The sequence below is a fragment of the Streptopelia decaocto genome (assembly GCF_964273445.1).
Source record: "Streptopelia decaocto genome assembly, chromosome: 18".
Classification (NCBI taxonomy): Eukaryota; Metazoa; Chordata; class Aves; order Columbiformes; family Columbidae; genus Streptopelia; species Streptopelia decaocto.
The window spans coordinates 4,306,831-4,328,616 of record NC_138673.1 but is presented as its reverse complement, the minus strand read 5'-3'; the positions used below and the strand labels follow the sequence as shown (position 1 = coordinate 4,328,616).

At 44.5% G+C, this 21,786-nt stretch overlaps 2 protein-coding genes across 4 annotated transcripts in view; one reads left to right on the top strand and one right to left on the bottom strand.

Moving 5' to 3' along the window:
• RABEP1 (rabaptin, RAB GTPase binding effector protein 1) overlaps nucleotides 1-8,533 on the top strand; it is a 36,752-nt gene extending 28,219 nt beyond the window's left edge. Inside the window, exons 10-18 of one of the 3 annotated variants that reach the window (XM_082068146.1) lie at nucleotides 1,459-1,563; nucleotides 2,295-2,411; nucleotides 2,731-2,829; nucleotides 3,265-3,405; nucleotides 4,910-5,099; nucleotides 5,387-5,442; nucleotides 6,401-6,499; nucleotides 7,281-7,397; nucleotides 7,885-8,533. In XM_082068146.1, coding sequence (XP_081924272.1) covers nucleotides 1,459-1,563; nucleotides 2,295-2,411; nucleotides 2,731-2,829; nucleotides 3,265-3,405; nucleotides 4,910-5,099; nucleotides 5,387-5,442; nucleotides 6,401-6,499; nucleotides 7,281-7,397; nucleotides 7,885-7,986 — 1,026 coding nt within the window. In that variant the 3' untranslated portion in view covers nucleotides 7,987-8,533. The remainder of the gene's footprint in view (nucleotides 1-1,458; nucleotides 1,564-2,294; nucleotides 2,412-2,730; nucleotides 2,830-3,264; nucleotides 3,406-4,909; nucleotides 5,100-5,386; nucleotides 5,443-6,400; nucleotides 6,500-7,280; nucleotides 7,398-7,884) is intronic. The other 2 variants (XM_082068147.1, XM_082068148.1) reach the window with 2 other exon arrangements.
• Nucleotides 8,534-11,978: 3,445 nt separating this feature from the next.
• NUP88 (nucleoporin 88) lies at nucleotides 11,979-21,726 on the bottom strand. Its single transcript, XM_082068306.1, has 17 exons — nucleotides 21,471-21,726; nucleotides 21,026-21,195; nucleotides 20,265-20,390; nucleotides 19,989-20,075; nucleotides 19,199-19,375; nucleotides 18,334-18,517; nucleotides 17,719-17,869; nucleotides 16,933-17,031; nucleotides 16,702-16,792; nucleotides 15,937-16,038; nucleotides 14,735-14,893; nucleotides 14,231-14,356; nucleotides 13,881-13,946; nucleotides 13,559-13,639; nucleotides 13,092-13,218; nucleotides 12,587-12,705; nucleotides 11,979-12,200 (listed from the first exon to the last, which is right to left on the bottom strand). Exons 1-17 carry the CDS (start codon nucleotides 21,705-21,707, stop codon nucleotides 12,137-12,139), a joined length of 2,166 nt encoding a protein of 721 aa, XP_081924432.1. The 5' UTR covers nucleotides 21,708-21,726; the 3' UTR covers nucleotides 11,979-12,136.
• Nucleotides 21,727-21,786: the final 60 nt, after the last annotated feature.

Genomic DNA, 21,786 nt, shown 5'->3' with positions numbered 1-21,786 from the left:
AGAGGGAGCAGAGCTAACAATGCTGGTTTGTACAGCAGGGAGTTTTAAGGAGGATTGTGCATGGAGTGCAATTTAGAAATGAGTAGCCAAGATACGCATAACAGACAAAGCTACCACAAAGGAAGCTTCAGAAAATTGTCGGGGACTTGCATCATCAGAAACCGATTTCTGAGAGCGACAGGCTGCAGATTAAACTTAACGCTGTGCCAGTTTCAGAATGGGTGACCAAGGAAATTGTTGCTTCTGGGTGTTCTGCCTGTCAGTTTTTCAGCAGTGTTCTGTGATGCCAGTTCACAGCTTGCATTTAGTTTATTCCTAAAAAGAAGAGTATTGTGAGGCTCCTGTGGTTACTCTTTCAGAAGAAGAGAGGCCAAGGAGCAACACTTTAGGGGGAAGAAAGGGGAGGAGGAGAGAAGATAATCCATAGTGGGTAAGAAGGAAGACAATGGGGGAAGGAGAGGGGGGCGGTGTGCAGGTAAGAATGCAGTGGAAGAGACCAGGCAAAAGACAGATAAGATGAACTAGCAATATTTTACTTCCTCAACTTGTTGGGATTCAACTGATCAGGAAATCATGACTTAGGGAAGTCTCTTCAAATCTATTTTAATTTTTTTTGTTTTATTTTGTGTTGCTACTAATTTGTAATATCTGGAGAAACAACAGTGTCATGATCTCAGAGCTGAGTTAAATCCTCTACTCTTGAGTATTTCCTTGCCCTGTTGACATTTTGATGACATTTTACTTCAAGCCATTGTTAGAATTCGGAACAGAAATGCGCTGCTTCCCACATGTTTCTGGAGGCAGGAGGACAGGCAGGGTATGTGAATGCCGCTGGCTGTGGGCGGGACATGGAGCAGAAAATACAAATAACATTTCAGCTCAAACCTGATTTACAGCTGGAGCTCTGGTTAAACTTCCATTTGTTCCCTTGGCCAAAACCATTACAATGTCAAACTGGTAGCTGGTTTACTCTTTGTTTCCCTGCTGCACACCCAACCCTTCTTTTTTTTTTCTCCAGTTTGGTTTCTTTTTCCCAAAACCAAACCAAAACAACACTGTAGTATTGTGTTTATAATTTGATTTGTAATACAAAATAATTGCACTAAAAAAATGCTATCGCCTGTTAAAAGCTTTTCTCAGAGATATTTGTTTCTGTACAGGCAATTAAGTAATATATTTCAGAAGGACACACTGAATGACTTGATGAACTCTTGCATGTCATAGCTTATTGCTTTTGTGCCAGTAGTGGGATTCGTGCAAGGAAAAGCTGACGTGCTGCAAGCGATTTACATTATCCATTACTTTTAGAGCAACTTAGTCTTGTCATTACATGATTCTGCCACTGCATTTTATCTGTAATATTTTGTGATCACACAACACACCCAAGAGTATGCAGTATGCATTCCTTGAAGAATTTTATGGCCTTTATGGCAGGTGAATAACTCTTGTGCTCTCCAGGTGCAGAACGCAGGGAACAAGCTGGGAAGACGCTGTGATATGTGCTCGAATTACGAGAAGCAGTTGCAAGGGATCCAAATTCAGGAGGCTGAGACAAGAGACCAGGTGGGACTTCTCTTCTAGCTTTAGCAAGATTTTTGCAGCTCTTCAAACAATCTGCTGGTTTATTCATTGGTTTTAATTTAACAACATCAGCATACTTAAAATCTGGATAACTTGTGACATTTTATTGCCATAGCCTGGTTTGTCATTGGTATGTGGTCATGAGCACTGCGTGTACCTATTTCTCAAGGATTCACCATTGAGAACCACTTTACCCAGTACTATATGATCATGCAGTAAAGGCATGGTTCTATAAAAAGTGTTGTGCTCATGCTGAAGTCAGTATCTTTCATAATTTATATTGTAAAATGCTTTTCATGAATCAAATTCTATTATCTTTGATACTGCAAGAATTGTTAACAGCAAAGGAAAAATCAGATGACTTCATTCTGACAGCGTAAAGTGACAGTAAAGTATTGGAGAACATATGTTTCCTGCCATATACTGAACAATTTTCAAATGGTATGGAAGGCATGAGTCACATTCTGCTTTGAAATAAGTGACTGAAGTCATTATGTGGCCATGGTCCAGTGCAGTTTGATGTCCCGTGTTTTCTTAGAGCTGTAATGCAGGGTATTTCAGAAGAACAAAAAAGGAACTTCTGGGTTGCGTAGGGTTTTGAGGGATTTTATTTTGTGATTTGGAGGTGCAGTGAGGCGGGTTATATTTGTGCTCAGGAAATAAACACTCCCCAAAAAAGTGGAAAATTAAATTATTTTGTTGTTACAACACAGGTGAAAAAGCTGCAGGTGATGCTGAGGCAGGCTAATGACCAACTGGAAAAGACAATGAAAGATAAACAGGAATTGGAGGATTACATGAAACAAAGTGCTGAAGACTCCTCTAATCAGGTACAAGCACTTTGTAACCAGGATGGTAGGAATCATGAAATGTTTTTCAAAAGTATGTAACAAGAACTGGTCTTCTGGTAGATATGGATGGACTACCTGCTGTAGAGGCAACAAAAATGAGAACTTCTGGGGTTAGTTACGTTCCACCTGAGTCTGCTGCAGTTTCTAGAGAAGTCTGACATGTCTCTAACGAAATAAACTTTAGTGGATTAGTTTGAAATTTCAAAGTATATGTTAGCAATGATAACAGGGAAGAGAACTTCAGTGGTTATTTCTTCAAAATCTGTTTCATGCTTTATGTTGGTTTTTTTTTTTAAAGATCTCTTTGCTTATGGCTAAATGTCAGAAGTCAGAGAACTTCCTCAGTGAACTGCAGCAGGCGTTTTTACAAGCAAAGAGGAGCGTCCAGGAGCAAATGGTAAGACGGCTTAAGCCCAGAGATGGCTTGGCCAGCACTGTCTGGCCCTTGTGTTTGTCAAAGGCTTTGTTTTGCTGCCCAGGCAAGCTTGGCTGGAGAGAGCTGTGCATCTTAACATGTGAAGTTACTGACCAGACAAGCTCTGAGAGCACAGCCAGCTAATGCATAAATACGGAAGAAAACTGGGAGACTTAATGCTGTATTTGTCATTTGCTTTCTCCTGTCTGCCTATACAGTTAAGACTAATCTTGCCTTTCTTGCTGGTGCGTAGGCCAGGCAAGAGAGAACTGATTGCACTGATCCACGCAATCATTTTGTTTTCCTTCCTTACAAAGAACATCAACTCTCTCTTTTGAAAGCAATAATAGTAAATGGGGCATAAAGAGATGCAAGCTTGACCCTAAATGACAATTTATGCTTTTCTTTACATTGGAGGCTGTCCTGACGCAGTCAAGGGAGCAGGTTTCAGAAGAGCTGGTGAGACTGCAAAAAGATAATGAAAGTCTTCAAGGAAAACATAGCTTGCATGTATCTTTACAGCAAGCTGAAGATTTCATCCTACCAGAAGCAGCAGAGGTAAAACATTTTTTAAATCATTAACACAAATAATGCACGTGACTACATCTTGCTGGAAGAATCTTTTTTATCAAAAAGCTGCTGACTCAAATAGCACAATGAACAATAATCTGGATTTTAACCCTGTTAAATCTGTGAGGTACAAAATCAGCAGTCTGATCCCACTGGGCCATCAGCGTGCTTCAGGGTGTATCTAGATAATAACAAAATGAGTTAACTGTGGCCTGACAGCTGCTCTGTTGTTAGTAGAGCGTAAGCTTATCCCAGTTGAGCTAGTTTAAGCTGTATTTTGCAACTGGGCACGCAAGTGTTCAGTCACCACAGGTTGATGTAGGTATCAATTCAAGAAGTTAAATGAAGTAGATCACTTCAGTCTCTGTCCAGGCATTAAGACCCATAATAATCCTGAGCCTTGAATAATGATAGGCCTTGTCATCCTTTTTGTGGCCACTCTCTTACACCCAAGCACATCAAGCTTAAAAGATCATTGGGGGTGAAGAGCAGGAAAAGAGGGTCATAAATCTATGGAGACGTGAATCTTTACACATTCTTACTTTACTGTGGCCAAGCAAACTGTCTGGAATTTTAATAACTTGCTGGATGCACGATCTGGTACGGTGGGACAAACCTCAGGGTAGTATTGGGTGGGGAAAAATGTAATGAAATATAACAAGGGCAAGTGTAGAGTCTTGCATCTGGGTAGGAAGAGCCCCAGGTTCCAGTGTAAGTTGGGGAATGACCTATTAGAGAGCAGCATAGGGGAAGGGACCTGGGGGTCCTGGTGGACAGCAGGATGACCATGAGCCAGCACTGGGCCCTTGTGGCCAGGAAGGTACCTGGGGTGGATTAGAAAGGGGTGGTCAGTAGGTCCAGAGAGGTTCTCCTGCCCCTCTACTCTGCCCTGGGGAGACCACATCTGGAATATTGTGTGCAGTTCTGGGCCCCTCAGTTCCAGGACAGGGAACTGCTGGAGAGAGTCCAGCGCAGGGCAACAAAGATGCTGAAGGGAGTGGAGCATCTCCCGTGTGAGGAAAGGCTGAGGGAGCTGGGGCTCTGGAGCTTGGAGGAGACTGAGGGGTGACCTCATTAATGTTTTCAAATACATAAAGGGTGAGTGTCAGGAGGTTGGAGCCAGGCTCTTCTCGGTGACAACCAATGATAGGACAAGGGGCAATGGGTGCAAACTGGAACACAAGAGGTTCTACTTAAATTTGAGAAGGAACTTCTTCTCAGTGAGGGTGACAGACACTGGCCCAGGCTGCCCAGGGAGGTTGTGGAGTCTCCTTCTCTGCAGACATTCCAACCCGCCTGGACACCTTCCTGTGTAACCTCATCTGGGTGTTCCTGCTCCAGCAGGGGATTGGACTGAATGAGCTTTCGAGGTCCCTTCCAACCCCTGACATTCTGTGATTCTGTATAATTTTCTTCAGCTTGTGTGATGGTAAATATGGTACTGTTTATATCTGAAGATCATAATACAAATCTTCGCTAATTGTTGATTCAGGAGCTCCGTGAGCTGATTTTAAAATATCGTGAAGACATAATTAGTGTGCGGACTGCAGCAGATCACCTGGAGGAGAAACTCAAGGCAGAGATTTTATTCTTAAAAGAACAGATTCAAGCCGAACAATATTTGAAAGAAAATATAGAAGAAACTCTACAGCTGGAAATAGAGAATTGCAAAGAGGAAATAGGTGAGCAAGGGTAAAACAGTCTCAAAACAGGATTATTAGAATTTGGAAAGAGAAATTAACACTTGATTTTGTGATAAGTAGACTTATCTGAATTTACAAAACTGCTTTTGATGGCAGATACACCAAAGCTGTGCAACTGAAAACAAAAGTACAATTACTTATTTACCTTTGAGGTACCTTTGACGTAGCACGTGCTTAATTCTCTTTTAAATAGTAACAAGTAAAGAGGGTCTGTCCAGTTTCCTGTGCTTTGCTTTAAATTACATTTTAATATTCATGTTTTTCAGCTTCCATTTCCAGTTTAAAAGCTGAACTGGAAAGAATAAAAGCAGAAAAGGAACAGGTAAGGAGCCCTTTCACTGCAGGTTTTTTTTTTTTTAAACAGAAGAGGATTTTTTTTTCTGCTAGTTCTATCAGTAACACTGGGTGTCTTTCACATCAACCTCTTCTCATCAGAGAAAATGAACTTTTTTCTTCCCCGTCTGCTTTTGAGGTGCCAGTTACACCTTAGGTGTATTTTTGTATGATGCTTAGTATGTGAGTCTTGGGAGAGAGAGAGAGCTGAATGAAGGGGAGGATTCTGAAACATGTCACATTATTGTTCCTTCATCTCGGCCTGCTCTTGTGCTGCTGGAGGGCTGGCTGACTTGTGCAGCTCACCTTTCATGGAACAGTAGAATGGTTTGGGTTGAAGGGACTTTCATACTCACCCAATGCAACCCCTGCCATGAGCAGGGACATCTTCACCAGCTCAGGGTGCTCAGAGCCCCGTCCAGCCTGGCGTGGGATGTCTCCAGGGATGGTTCATCCACCACCTCTCTGGCCAACCTGGGCCAGGCTCTCACCACCCTCAGGGACAATGATTTCTTCCTTATGTCTGGCCTGGATCTCCCCTCTTCTAGTTTAAAACCCTTGAGCTCAGGTGTGGAATTGCACAGGAGAGAACAGCTGCGTTGGAGCCAGTGTGGGACTGGGACGTGTTCATAGTTCTGTTCCTTAAAAGGTGTTTTGCCTGTTTATTAATCCGTAACCTAAATATTGGGTTAACTAATTCCTAACTAATATTAGGGTACCTGGTAATAACCAAAATGTCACGTTTGGGCATTTCTCTCCAGCTCTAAGAAATAAATGGAGAGAAAGAGATGTTTGTTAGGTATTTTCTGTGTGCCTAGGTGAGGTGATGGTGCATTTGAGTCCCGGGAAGAACACGTAGGCTGTACTTCTTGTATGGAGGGACTGTGAGAAACCAAAATGTTGGGAGTTTTAGTTAATACTTTATTATTATTATTATTATTGTATAGTTGGAAAGTTCTTCACAGGAAAACCTGCAGCGGCTGGAGAGTCTGCAGGAAACGAAAAACACTCTAGAAGAACAGCTGAAGAAGGAGACAGCAGCCAAGGTAGTTCTGATGTCTGGACATGGAGTACATAGAGATGTTTTATGATGACCAGACTGTGGTCAGAGGATGTATCACTGCGTGAAGGTGGAAAAGGAAGCTTTTCAACCTTGATAAGATTCTGTCAGTGAAATAGTGTCCATGGGATGCAGTTTAAATCCTTATCCCAGTCACTTTGTGCTGGGATTCGTAAAGCAGTGGATCTGAAATGCTGCTGTCATATCTCTTTTGGGTTGTCTTCCCATGCAATTCCCTGCACTGCCATTTCTGCATCTGCATAGAAAGCATCCTGATTAACCAAGCCCTGGTTTGAATGCTATGATACTTTTGAATAAATGTTTCGTTGTTGCTGTAGGAAGGAGCCCCACTTTGGCAGTCAGATGAATTAATTGGGATCTGATTTTCCACTCTATATTTTTTTCCCCTTCCACAACAATGTAGTTTTATTGCCACCAGCAGATCACTGCCCTTCACCTATGGCTGTGTTCCATTACAATTCAGAAATCTGCTTTTTTTATTTTAAGATCTTTGGACATAGCACTGTTAAGTGTCATGGGGCTTTTTTATGTTTAACCAGTTGAATCACGAGAATGTTTGTTTGATGTGTGTTAGGCCCTGAGTCTGCAATTAGGAAAATTAAGGTATAGATAGAGCGATTTAATTTCTTGCTAGGATACGGGGAGTAACCACGCTGCTTTGCTCTAGAATCAGGCTTTAATCGGTTTATACAAGCTTCTCGTGTTCTATTCAGTTTCACCATAACATAAAGAATCTTTCTCTTCAGGCAAACCTTGAACAGCTGGTATTTGAAGAGAAGAACAAAGCTCAACGGTTGCAGACTGAATTAGATGTCAGTGAGCAAGTGCAGAGAGATTTCGTAAAGCTTTCTCAGACGCTTCAGGTAAGAGAAGGGCAATCAATTTGTAAGGTGCTACTTTTGTTCCTTTACTTCTCTAGAGCTGTGTAAAATAAGTATCAATTGCAACTTTTCTTACATTGGTATTTATGAACTATTTTTTAAGTCATTCATATAATAAACTGATGAAGCATAGTATTAGTATTAAGCCTATTGGGGATTTTATTCTGATGACTTGATTCCAGCCAATTCTCAGCAGCAAAGATACACAATTATTGTACTAACAGGAATGCAGATGGAGAGGTGATGATGGGAGTGATGATGAAGGCTTGCTGGAGTTCCCCAGAAAGCGGCTTTTTATTGTAAAAATACAACTGCCTTATGTCTTATTCTCCCATTCTTGGTTCTAAATGAAGCTCATGCTCCTTTACACCTCGCGTTTTCTAGCCAGTGATAATTTGCCGTCTCTTGGGAAGATGGTGTGTCGGTGGTGGGTTTGCAGCCGCTCACTGTGTGTGTCGGTTCCCCGCAGGTGCAGCTGGAGCGGATCCGGCAGGCGGATTCCCTGGAGAGAATCCGTGCGATCCTGAACGACACAAAACTGACGGACATTAATCAGCTCCCTGAAACATGACACCCTGACGAGCGGGCTCCGAGGCTGCATTTGGGGTTTTTAACTCATCTTTATAGCAACATTAATTATTATTTAACTCTAACCAAAAGAGCAGAAGACAACAGAGAGGAGCAATGACTAAGTTTTGTTTCTAGAGGGGAAAAAGGTTTCGTACTGGGCAGGAAGAGAGCACGAGGGTGACTTGCAGTGTAGGAAGGAGAACTTTCTAATGGAAACACTAATGAGTGCGGTGTTTCGTGTTCCACCGAGTGGGATCAGTCCTTACATTCTGAAAAACTTCCCCTCTTTCAGCCGACTTCGTAACCTAATATAGAGTTTTGGAACATTTACCCCCCCCATCTTTCCCTCTTTCCTGTCCCCCCACTACTGTGATCAAAGTAGCTGCTGGAAACCGTATTGTCCCTCCAAAACGTTGAAGAGCAAAGTGGTTGAAGTTTTTCTGTTTGAATAGTCAGTAACAGTATTCAGCTAGCAGAGAGAATGAGGTGTAGAGTATGCTGTATGAATATTTTATATTAAAATATGACTTTATTAGCAGGACACTGGATATTGATCTTTTTTTGTAACTCAGTACTTTTTTCCGTTGTTGTTTTTGTTTTGCCATTGACTTTGTGTTGAAGAACCTGAATGCTGCTGAAATGTGGTGGACCCGAGTGAGCTGGGTGTCTCCTGAACAGATAAACGCTCATCCAAAAAAACCCAAAAAATGTACTGAGAATTTAGCTCCTTCAAGTTTTTCCGTTGGATTCTGATACTTAACGAAAAGCACAAGAAATGCACTGTTTTGTAGTCTCTTTTCACAAGTGTAATTTAGAATCTGGAACTGCGACTGGTTCTTTCTCATCTCTAAAGCTGAGCAGTACCTGGAATCCCTTCTCTGTGTTAAAAACAAATAAGCTGGTATATATCCTATGCATTGCCTGAATGTGGGGTTTTTGCAGGTCTGCTGTGCTGACACGGCGTGTAAAGCCGGTGTAAACGTGCCGGTGTTCCCTGGCTGGCACCACGGGAAGGTGCGGGATGAAGCGCTGAGCGTGACCCACGTGCTGTGGGTCTGGACGGTGTGTGGAGCAGCGTCTGCACCCCAGAACACAACACGAACGCGCAGGAGCCGCACGGGTCTGCTGGCTCACGTATGAGAGGTACCGTGCAGCTCTTTCTGCAAAGTACAGCACCGTGTATCGCTCCGTGTTGACTCCTGCACTGTCCCCTGTTTCTATAACCATCTGTTTAAATTACACTCTGTAACACGACAGTGGAGGTGAGAAATTCTTGTCATGGATCAGGTGTAAGTTTGTGTTTCTTCTTCTATAAATGTATGGCGCTAACATGACGGTTCTTCCTCCTTTTCTCTCCTTTTGTCGGCGTTCCCTGCGTGCAGTTGGATAGCGGTGATTTCATGTGCGGTTGCAGGTGTTGATAATTCTGGTGGTGCAAACTGAGATTTTGAACTGGCCCTTCCTTACAAGTCCATTAAAAGAAAGGAGGCTGAAGGAGCAGATCACTCCTGTCCAGAATTTATAACTTAGACTTTCCTCCTTTGCTTATTGTTGTTTTCTTTATATATTTGACCTGAAGGTGATGAAGAAAACCAGAAGTGACAGAAAATGCTTCCAACTGTAATGCACTTGACTACATTTTAAGTCCTTAAATCTGATTTTTAGCAGTGTATATCCTCCTTCTAGCAGTGGTTTTGAAGAGGAATGCCTTAAAAACAGCCAAGCAGCAGCATACAAACTCAATCCCTTGTCACTCATTGCAAGAATTAAAGCATTTTATTCACCCTAGCAATTAATTCCTTTCATAATCCTGACACCCAAAGCCATTTTCCCTACCTTAGTAATGACTAGACTAGGAGATGGCAGAGCTGTCATCTTAAGGTGACACTTCACATGCAAGTGAAACTGAAATGTGGCTTAGGTTCTTTATTAATTGACTATTAACAGATTTTGTGGGGGTTTTTTTAACCTTTCTCACCATTTGCTGAACTGTGAGGTGACAGCAGCTGCCTCCTGGTGCATAAATCAAATATCGGATGTTCTGCGTTGTTTTGCGTTCACTTTTCCAGGAATTAGGGTCCGATCCTGTTGAGTAAACTTTGGAGACAAAAGCAAAATAGGCCTTTATTAGGAACTGCAGAATGAAAAGCTTTTTCCTGTGTTTCCTTCCTTCCCAAAAACTGACATCACCTGGTTCCTGTTACTTCACCTGTGCAGCAGTGATGAAGGAAGCCTGGTGTTGTGCGGCGAAACGACAGCAAATCCTGTACATCCCTTCAGCCAGCTGCATGTGTGAGGAAATGCACATGAAGGCCCATGCAGAACAATAATTTCGAGTTGAGTTTCTGGGCTGTCCCCCTAGTCTGAGCGAGCAGGAGGCTCTTGGCCTTTTGGCGTCCCTTGCTGGCCGTGTGTCGGTGCCCGTCCCCAGCAGCCCTGCCCTCCCGTGTGCTTGGAACAGCCGGAGCCGGCTGTTGTAGCGGTTCAAATAGCTCAGGGCTGGCGTGGCTTTTCCTTAGTGTATTTTTTACAAATCGTTGATGCGACGAGCGGGCTGGCGGTTTGTGGGCTCCCGCGGAGTTGCTGGGTGCGGTTTTGCACGCGTGTGCGTGAGCGCTGGCGCGTCGCTGTGGGTGGAGGAAGCGGCAGGCGCGGAGGCGGCTGAGCTGAGACCTGGTGCTGGCCACCGGCTCCTGCTGTTACACCAGGCACCCAAAGGACTCGCTTTTGGTGCGGAGAGGAAGGGCGTAGTTACCGTGTGGTTCTTTCCCTTTTTACCACCTTATTTCCATCATGCACCCCAACACGTTTACTCCTGTTTAAGTACTGGCTGTGACCATTTTAGAGATGAAACAAGAGTGAGATTTTTCACCAGCCGGTGCAAGTTTCTGGTTTTTAAATTAGAAAGCTGTTTGCAGCGGTGGTGGGAGATGCTCGCTGCTCACAGCTGCCCTGGAGGGCTGTATCTCCAGGATCTCCAGCTGCTGCTGCACTGCAGAAACTTCAATGGGCCTTTAATAACAAAACAGTGTGTGCCAAATTTGCAGAGCAAATTTAAAACACTGTAAATTGTTGTAGATACTGGGTGGATTATGGTGGTATCACTCGTAAAACAAATACTCTTTCCTCCCGTCCTTGGTGTTGTGGAGCGCGATTTGAGTGGGCGGTAGGTTCTCCTTGCTTAGTAAGAGATTCTTACCAGGCACTAATCGTAACCTGGCAGATCAGCTACGATACACAGGGTGCATGGATTAGAAACCTGGATTCTGTTCACAGAGGCTGTAAAAGGGATGAGATCCGGTTTTGTATGCATTCCTATACTTGTATAGTCTTAATCTGTACAAAAACCAAGTGTTCTTGCAGCATGTCCGGTAACCTTGTTACCTAACAGGTACTAACAGCTCCCTCTTTTCCTTACAGCTCTATCGGGCACCTCTTACCGTGCCCCTTTTGTAGCGTGCAGTACGACTTTTCAAAACTGAGCTCGACCGTGTCACCTTTTCTAAGGGCTGGGGGGAGGGGACAACAGTTATTTATTGTCCACTAAGGTTTGTCTACAGCAGATAAAAATTGGCCTTTGAATGTCAAGAGGGACTCCAGTGCCATCTTTTGCTAAAGGCAAACCGAGTGTTTGGAAGCTAATACTGCATTCCGGTGAACCGAGCCATTGGTGTCCTGTGCAATTGTGGGTGTAGAATTCTGCTGTCCTCAGGATTCAAGTGTAACCATTTGTTAACTGTGTTGAAGGTGTGTCCTTTATGAAGAAAAGTGTTCCAAATTAAAAAGAGCTGCTGAAGTGTGTGCGCTTCTCTGGTCTTTCTACTCCGCCTTGTGCCACAGACCTTCCCCATGGTACGAGATCGTTCCAGGGTCACCCCGGACAATTCCCCCACTCCTGAGGGAGCTGTAAGTATCGCACTAAAACATATTTCAGGTTTGAAATACCTGCTGCGCAGTCTCCCTCCGCAGAGAAAAGCAGAAAGACACAGCATGTAAGGAGTCTTATCAAAAGTATTTTATTTCACAGTCCCATCTTTACAAAACAATAAGTAAAAGGCAGATTGGTCAACGTACAAATGTTAAATATACAAGTGGAAATACCAGGGAAAATTAAAGCTCGTCCAGCCTTTCGGTTCCTTGCTGTGGACATGTCAGAAGTTCACGTGGTTTCTGATGTCGTTGATCTGTTTTACCATTTCCCTTATGTGTTCCCCCCTTCAAGAAAAAGAAATTCAAGTCAAAAGGCTGCAAGTCATTTTTGCTGAAAACTGATCAGGAAGGAAAACAGTTCATATGGCAGAAGCAGGGGATGAGAGCACAGTTGCAAGTCATTTTGTTAATTAGAGGCTGGGTACAGACTGCCAACAGACCCTCAGGCAAAAAGCAGACTTAAAAGCAGGTTTAATTTAATAGCAGCACAAGGTGGCCAGTGCTGCTGGCAGGAGCTGGCACACTTCATGCCTTAGGCCACCTCAACAAGCTGCAGCTGGTGGCTCAGCCGGCCCCTCCTGCAGCACAGAGCTTCAATCAGACCCTGAAACCAGACCCGCTCCTGTGCGTGTCAGGGCTGGAGGTCAGGGGGGGATTCAGCTCGAACTTACTCTTCCCTCAGGACGCTTTGGATGCACTGGCTCTGGTAGGCACTGAGGGTGATGCTGCGTTTTCGGGGGCTGGTGCCCTTTTCCATCTTCTTCTGCTGGTATTCCTTCTTCATCTTCACCTAGAAGTCACATGCAAAAAGAATAAAGAGCCCAGTCAGCGTTGGTGCTGCCTGCCGAAGTGAAAGCTTAGAGTTACAAACTGGTGGGTCATACTGCAAGAAATACCCGTTCTTTTGGGGTTAAAATCTGCCTGCTTTTGCACACTTCCTCTCACAAAGAGAAGAGAAAGTCAGTGCTGAGGCTGAGGAAGGTGTGTCAACTTTCTCAGAGCTTATACTGGGTTGCAGAGGTTCTGTCTGTATTACCAAGGACCAGAAGTTATTTTAGTGTGTTGTTGCTGATGTAACACAAGTACCAGTTGCTGTTGGGAGGGGTGCGTTCCATCCGCACGGCCACGCGGTGGGAGGTGGTGTCGATAACCCGCCAGCCTGATTCCTTATCTCACCTGTCGGATCGCGTTGCTCAGGTGCTGCAGCTGGTCGTGTATCGTCTGCAGTTCTTTCCTCATGTCTCTTTCACTGTCTGACAGAACAGGAAGCTGAGAGTGGAAACTCCGAAGCACTTTCTTCATCCTTCATGGACAAAGCAAGAAATGTTGCTGAGTTAACTTGCTATGCGACCAGTTACGCTGAGTCACCAACAGCCTTGCACTTGTGTCACTCTTCCTGAGTCCCAGGGGCTCCAGACTCAACTTTCGTCTTTCAGCTGCTCTCACGGAGCGTTTCTGAGGGGAAGCCGACTCAGTCTAGACCTAAAGCGGTGCTGAAAAATCACCCGAGCCCCACAACGAGAATTTCAGAAGCCTGGACTAACAAACCAGGGTGGCACTTCCCACACACTCTGTCCTACCATACTCGCAAACTTTACATCACAGCGCAGGACCCGCAATGCAACAGCGTAGTTTGTACTCACCTGTTCATAATATCTTCTTGCTTCTCTTTGGCCTCCTCATACTTGTCAGCCAAGCGCTCGGCCATTTCCCGTAAACTTTTCCTTTATGCAAGTGAGAAATGTTTATTTACTTTAGATTAACAGGCACAGTGGTCTGTGTGGAAACAGGCCGAGGAGCCCAAACAAGCCAGCTGGAGCAGAGACTGAACCTACAGCCTCATTACAGCTGGAAATGCATTTGCCTCTCACTAGTTTCACACAGGACTCTGCATAAGGTATTTTTTGCATAGAGGTGCATCATTCCTGATGTTTGATTTGATAAAAGCAGACAGATTGTACTCACCTTTCTTCCCGACAATAACTAAGATCTTCCAGTTGTTTCTTCTTCTGTCCCCACAGCAGCTTCACTCTTAAAATAAATACATACTTAAGATCAAACTGCCCCCAACAGTGAGCAGGATTTAGGCCACACAGAAAACGTGACAGAAGTGAATAATGCCCCTAGGAGTACAAAGAACTAAAGACATTGAAAGATGGGCAGTGCTGAGAACAAACTCCTCCATTTTTTCCTAACTTTATAATATAAATAACTAATCTGAAGCAGCAGAGACTTAATTAAGGTTTAGTGCTCAGTACGGAGTGCTGTTGTTTCAGAGACACTGCACAGCAGGTAGTTGCGAGGGTTTGTCTGACCTTTGCTGAATTTCCTCTTTGGCCAGGTCCTGTTTCAGTATGTACTCCTCTCGGAACACTTGCGTGGCTCTGCTCAGGAGCTGCAGACATTCTTCAGGGGGAGGAGCAGCATCTTTATCCGCTGACCTTCAAAATAGGAGAGACAGGTTTTTGCAGCCCTGCTCGAATGTGTTCAGCTCCCAGGATTTATGGTAAGGACTCTGAGGGCTCAGTTATGGAAGAGACTATTGATATAATTAAATCCCTTTGCTATAAATCATTTTTCTTACGTGAGGAAATCCCAAGATGTCTTAAGATACTCAAAAGCCAAAGGGACAAGTGATGAACAACCTAATCAGCAGAGCCAGCCCCGCTTTGAGCCAGGGGCTGCAGCAAGATGATCCCCCTCCCAAGCTCCATCGTCCCTGTTATTGCTCTGTCCCAGCTCACGTGCTGTTCCATCAGGAGCTGATGAACACACAGGATTCCTGAGGGTTGTTCCCCCAGGAAAACACATTTCCTTACTTGAGGAGCAAGGGATTGGCAGAGCTGCGCTGCAGGATGCTGCGGATGTGCTTCTCAAAGGAGTGCTGCGACTCGGCCAGGATGCGGAGAGGGGAAACAGCAACATCTTTGTCCTCTCTGGTGCACAGCAGGGGAGGGGATGCAGGATGGACTGTGCTCCTACCAAAGAACATCACATTGGAGAATGCAGTTTAAACCAGAAAAAAAAATTAAACCATATCAGAATTTAAATTGTAAAGTGAGGAACTCATCCGCTGCACAATTAATGTATTACAGCAGTAAGTCACCAGTGTTCCAAGAGAAAATATTTCAACTATGTGGTAAATCCTGCTCTAGACAAGGTTGGGGGAGCTCACAGCCCCACATCTTTCTGTTTGGCCACAGCTGAAACTGCAAGAATCATAAATATCCTACTTAAGGAGAAGGAAGTTCCGTAACAAAGCAAACACCACCTGCTTGGTCACTGTACACCTATGTAATTTCAGATACTGGGGTTTAAAAGAGCTGTCAAGAAAATGTTATTTAAGAATGCTGCAGAAATAGTTTTTAAAATAATAATAATAGGTCTGTAAGAGAACCTGACATTAATGCTAACTCTGCTGAAGGCACCCGTCATACATTAAACAGTGTTCTCAGCAAGAAATAAACTGAAAATAGTGCCCTCCTCTCACATGTTCACTCACGTGTGCAGATGCAAATCTACCACACTACTCCATACCTTTCCCACCAACCCCAAAGTAAAGTTGCTCTGGAAATGCACATGAAAATCCCACTACTTCAAAGCAATTTAAGAACCCACTTTTCTTCCCCTTTCATGCAAACATAACTTTGGTGCCTATTAAGAATCTCTACACTACTGTCTGTAAATTAATTTCTGATTTGCAGGTTCCCTCATTATAAAAATCAAGAAAATAAAACAAAAAAGAAATACCATAAGAACCTTCTGATGCAACTCTTGTCCTAATACCCATTAAAAGTGTTACAGATTAATTATATCCCTTACAAAAACCTTATCAGTAGTAAATTACTACAATAACGCTTAAGTGCTCAGCCAGGGGCTGTTTGGAAGGCAAAATTCAGCCTGTGCCCCAAGAGGTGCAGAAGTCTGGGGTGAAAGGATTAAAAGAACAACAGTAAAAAAACAATATCCTGAGATCCTTTTCCTGCAACAATTACAGATTTCAAACCAATTAACAACGTACAAGAGAGGCCTTGTAATACACTCATAGGTGTTTGTGATGCAGATCATTGTGGGTCCCAGGATGTCAGAAACGATCCAAAATCCTCTGATGGGAGCAGGTTGCCTGAAGAGAAGGAAACACAAGAATTAGGCGGTTAAACCAGTTCTTCGTTCCTGAGGCTGTTGGGCAAGTTCACTCTTCTGGAAAAGCTCTCGCTATGGCAAAGCTTGCTCCGAAAGGCCTCTCCCCTGTAACTACTAACGCCACTGGAGATTCAACATGTCCTAAGATCAGATGACTTATAACCTATTAATAAACATTTTTTTTTTTCTGTATGTTCACGGTGTTTAATACATAGCAGTGAAAAAAATAAAGCAGATAAAAGTATATTACAAAGCTCAGCAAATGATGCATCTTAAGCCTGACTGAGCTTAGAAAAAATCAGATGTTCTTTCGAGGCATTATTTGATCTGTAACAAGTGGGTAAAAGGAACGTGTCAGCATTCAAAACAGACAAATCAAGCCTCAGAGTTGTCTGGGGTCAAGTAAATAGAAGTAAAGATTTCTGCTGGTTTGACAGATGATTTTCAGACAATAACACAGGAATTTAGCTTACTTCCCTAACTGTGCATCAAGAATCTTGATGCACAAACAGCTTATTTGTATTATTTTAATTCTGTTAGGCCGAGTTCCTTATTTTTAATGGCAAGAATGCAGCAAAAGAGGGCAAATTATAAACATTGTTCGTAGCAACTCACTGATTTGGAAGCAATAGAAAGGGTTTACCTGCACGGCAATGGTTTTGTACAAAGAATATGTTCAACAAAGCACTTCTGTTCTGCTCCCAGCTCTTGTAAACTGTCTTTGTCTTCTTCATCTACAAAGAGATTGGTCACAGTGCCTGAGATACACTTGGCAGCCTAAGAGATTCTCACTATTACCCATATCCACCAGTGTGGTACCAGCAAATTGGTGTTCGATAGCACACTCTACACGCAACAGTGTCTTGCCGCTCACCTGAACCAAGGAATTTGTGCAGTTTATTGATCCACGTCAGCCCCACGCTGTGGACACCAGCCTCGTGTGTGCAGTGGTACCGAGAGGGACACTTTGGATCTGAAATTTAAACAGCAAATGTAGGAGACGGCACCGACCTGAGAAAAACTCAACCTGCAAACCTGCTCTGTTGAACACGTATATCAACTTACTGTCCACTCAGCATTAACATCTTGTTGCAAGTACTAACTCGTCTCCATCCAAAAATCAGCCAAATGCACTAGCCATGTTGTTACAGCTCTCCATAAAATCAAATTATGCTTGAAATACCCGATGAAACGTTTTGAACTATTCCACTCACATCACATCTGTATCAATCCACTAAATTTTAAGGGGAAGCTCAGGGAAAGCCAGAACACCAGCATTCTGACAAGCTGTTTGTTCAGAAACACACAAAGTTCATCCAACCCAACTTCCTGCCCCACAACTGCGCTGGATGCTCTAATAAGCAGGTACCAATTCTTCCTTCCAGGTGACCATCCCCACAGCACTTGCTTATGTACACAGGTCATCACAGGTGCAACAACTTCTACTTCATCAGCCACAGCTGTAAGAATTTAGTATTGTGTGACCTGCCCTAAGTGAACTCTCCAGCACGTCCCCAGCCTCCTCTTGCCACAGCTTTACTGAAGACATCACACAAACCCTTATTCCAAAACCATTTGACACCAAAGATAATTTGTAAAAACCTTGATCCTAAATGCATGAGAAAAAGCAAGTAAAAGCCAACAACCTGAACAACCCTACCTCGATGCAGTTTGATTGGGCAAGAGAAATCAGACTCCAAAGGCTCCTCTTCATCTCCTGAAGCCAGTTTCAGTGCGAGTTCCAGCTCAACACATTCAAACACATACAGGGAAGGAATAAGATCGGATCTTGGGTCCCATGACTTTTCTGACTGTAAAGAGCATTGAATTCTTCCATCAGACATCATTTAAAATAGAAAAGCCAACATAAACAGCGTCAAGAAAGAGTTACATAATCTAGGCAAGAGTATTAATTGTCAGGGAAAGTAGTTCAAGTCCTTTTCTTTTTTTTCCACTTAAAAAAAATTATCTCCAAAACAGGTTTTCTTCTTAGAAGATCCTCTTTAAAATAGTTCATAATAATAATAACAGTAATAATAGTTCAAAGTTTGATCAAAAATGCATCTACCATCAGGATACACAGAACTGATTTTTAAAATGAAAGCATCAGAAATCACAGGGACTGGCTGGAACAGAAGAAAGACTCGCTACCTCATTACCAAAGAACGCAGCTTTGGCAGCTGGCATTCCCTTCCAGGCATCCTGCCATCCTGCAGCCAGGAACTCTGACGAAAGAAACAAAAATGTGTCCAGAAAAAAGCCCAAAACAAAGTACCTGCTCCTCATCCTCTTCTCCATCCAGCACCACGCAGTGGTACAGCATTCCCGACTCGGTGGCGATCACCAGGATGTTTGGGACGCAGGGCAGGCACAGGACAGCGCAGGCGTCGTAGCCGTAGTTGTCTTCTGCCGCAGGGTGCATGGGCAGGGGGCCAAGCAGCTTGCCCAGGCTCCCCGTGCTGGAATAAAGACGTGTTCACAACATTCACAACACAAGGTGTGGAAGCAGAGTTCCCCACAGCCGCCTGTGGGAGTTTTCTGGACAATAACTATAAAAAAAGCATCATAAAAAAAACCCGGTGGTTTGGAGTTGTGTTTAATGTCCGTTAGCAGCAACTCGCACTCCTGCAGACTCGGAGTCTGCGCTTACACCTACTCAATGGAGATCTCAGAGAAGAAACAGGAGCTCAGTAAAAACATTTTATGCTTTGAAAGCAACCAAGCTACCAAGCTACATTTCAACAATATCATATTTCCTAAGTTGCCCCTGGCTCTTTCAGCCTCATCCAAAGCTAAGAGTGTCTGCGCTGTGAAGGCCCCAAAATACACCCGATAAACAGCCTCAGATCCACTGATCTTTTAATAATCTGTTGTCTTCATTTCAAATTTCTGATTGTAGACAGTGGATTCTCAGCAGTGGAAACTGCACCCTTAACATGTGGATGAAAAAGGATGTCACACTATTTTTGGATTTCAGTCTCTTAGCACTGCCATGAAGAGGTAAACCAGGCTGCAATACAATAAAACTCAGCCCAACGTCCGTTACAGAGTCGCAGCCACGCTGAGCGAGGGCTCCCCAACTCTAACGTTGTACAAACATACACACACCCCGTGAAACCAGAGGACGAAGGGGATCCTACCTCTGGAGCAGGCTGATGTACGTGAGGAACGTCTCTCCATTTTCATACAGAATGTAGAGTGGATAGGCCAACACTTCTTCACGCCATCGCTGCCCAAGAATGTTCTTTGGGACGGGCACCAGCGGGCCGAAGTCAAAGGCCACGGCAGTCTCTCCCAGTGACGCTGTGTATGCTCTCCTGGGGACAAGTCACAACAAGACCTGAAGCCAGCTGCGGTCATGACAAAACAACTACCTGGATACGTGCTGACAAATTACTGCTGAACACCTGTCCCTCTGTTTTTCACACATGCTATTCTCAGCACGCAAGTAAATTCTTCTGAGAGTACCTCACTTCTGCGGGGCAGCCGCCAGCCAGCCCAGGCTCGCAGGATACAAGAGGAACCTGTGCTGGTATTTCACGTGTGGTTCATCGCTCTGTGACTTCACTAGCACAGACCCCCCAGTTTTTCCTTTTAAATTAGACCAAGAAGGAAATAAAAAGATGATCTATTTTCTAAACTCCTCACTCAAAAAGCCCTTTTTGACCCCATCTTAAAGACAATATGTATTTTTCAAATGACTACTCTGACAAACACTAGACTGTATAGTTTATTCCTGCTTTCTTTTAAAAAAATGGAGCAAACAGATTTTTTTTTTCTTTTTAAAAAGTGCAGCTACTGTGCTAGGAAGAAGCCCTGAGAAAATTCACATCAGATTTCGGGGTGAATTTATCACTTATTCATTAAAAACACAAGTAAGAATGCAGAGCTTATGCTGTCAAAAGCAATTCAAAATAAAGCCACACAAACCCTTTTTTGATCGTAAGAGTCTCCTCCTCAGTGTCAGAAAGAGCAATCACTTTGATGGGCGTCTGCGGCACCTTCAGACTGTAAAACCTGGAGGGAAGAAACAGCAGCTGTTCAGCTGGCAGTCACACATGTCCCTGCTGATGCAGGAACATCAAACTGTATCAGTCTAAAGTTTCTCCCATTCTAAGAACGGCAGGACACAAATATCTGGTAAAAAATCAGACTGGATATGACAAAAAAATCTCCCAAACACAATCAACTACAAACAGGTTTTACCTTATAGTGTTATCTGAAGTCAAGAGGACAATGTGGGGCTCTAACGTCTCACAGGGATACCAGGCAGCATGTTTTAAAGTCAGAGATGTTGAGCTTGTGAAGAACCTTTCCGCAATAGGAATAGTGCTGAAACACAAAGCAGAAAACTGCACTGTTACAAGAAACACAGTTACTTCTAAATGGAAGTCGGGGCAAGAGGAGCCAGAAATCAAATTAAAAGGTTTCATAGCCATTAGCTGCATTATTCTTAGAGGTGGAGGGACAGCTTTAACTTGAAGCCCTTTGTTATTTCCATAAGGACGTGTGCTTTTAGCTACCACAGCTAAAGGACCCCAGAAAGGTTAGAGAACACTACAGATGAACACCTTACAACAAGTTCATTCAGGAAACTTGACAATCAGCAAGTCCCTGAGCCAAAATAAAATTTGCAGTTGTCCCTACAACCCAAATACAACCAGTGTCTTCACAGAATCATGGAATCATTTTGGTTGGAAGAAACCCTTAAGATTATCAAGTCCAACAATAACCTAAATCTGGCACTAACCCATGTCCCTGAGAACCTCATCTACGCATCTTTTAAACCCCTCTGGGGATGGTGACTCCACCACTGCCCTGGGCAGCCTGTTCCAATGCCCAACAACCCTTTCCAGGAAAAAAATTTGCTAATATCCAACATCTTCCACATCTGTGTGACCCCAAGAGAGAAGAAGCTGTCGAGGACCAGGGCAAGGGCGTCGTTAACCGCCTGCGGTCTCACCCACCTACAGTTCACCGTGGATTTCCCACCTTCAAACTCCGAGTTCTTCCCCCAGCGCTTGGGCAGCTCCAGCACCATGAGCCCCTTGGTACCGATGAGCGCCACGTGATGCTGCGTGGGGCTCAGCAGCGTCTGATACACCTCAAAAAGGGGCGGGTTTATGCAGATAAGGGTCTGAAAACACAAATGTTGCAGTTAAGCCTAGAATCACAGTATACATTAACATGGCAGTTTCTCTTCAGGACAGTGATTTATACAACGGCTACAAAGCATTGAGGCAAAAGCTTGTCTCTGACCACAAACCGACGGGTTTCTCTGAGGAAACACCCCCGGACAGCGGGCGGGAGCGGAACTGCCCGGCCGCAGGCTCCAGGGACCGGCCCCCTCACCGGCTCCTGTCACAACCCCCCGGTACCGCTCCCGCACCCCCCCTCAGCGCCGGGCCGCACCTGGTACCGGCTGAGGCCGGCGGGGTCGGGCCCGCCGAGGCGGCGGAGGGCGATGGCGTGGAGGGCGCCGCGCTCGCCGTCCCAGAGCAGGACGTCGCCGTCCAGCCCGAACAGCAGGTCACGGATGAGGGGCGGGCGCGCGCCGGCGGCGGGAGCGCGCTCGCGGAGGCGGCTGAGCACCGCGTGCTGCGGCAGGGCCGCGCGCCACTGCTCCGCCGGGCCCCATTCGGCCGCCATCGCCGCCGACAACCGCCACTTCCGGGCGTCATCGGGCCGCGCCCGCCAATGGGCGTCACTCTCCGCGCCGGGACTACAT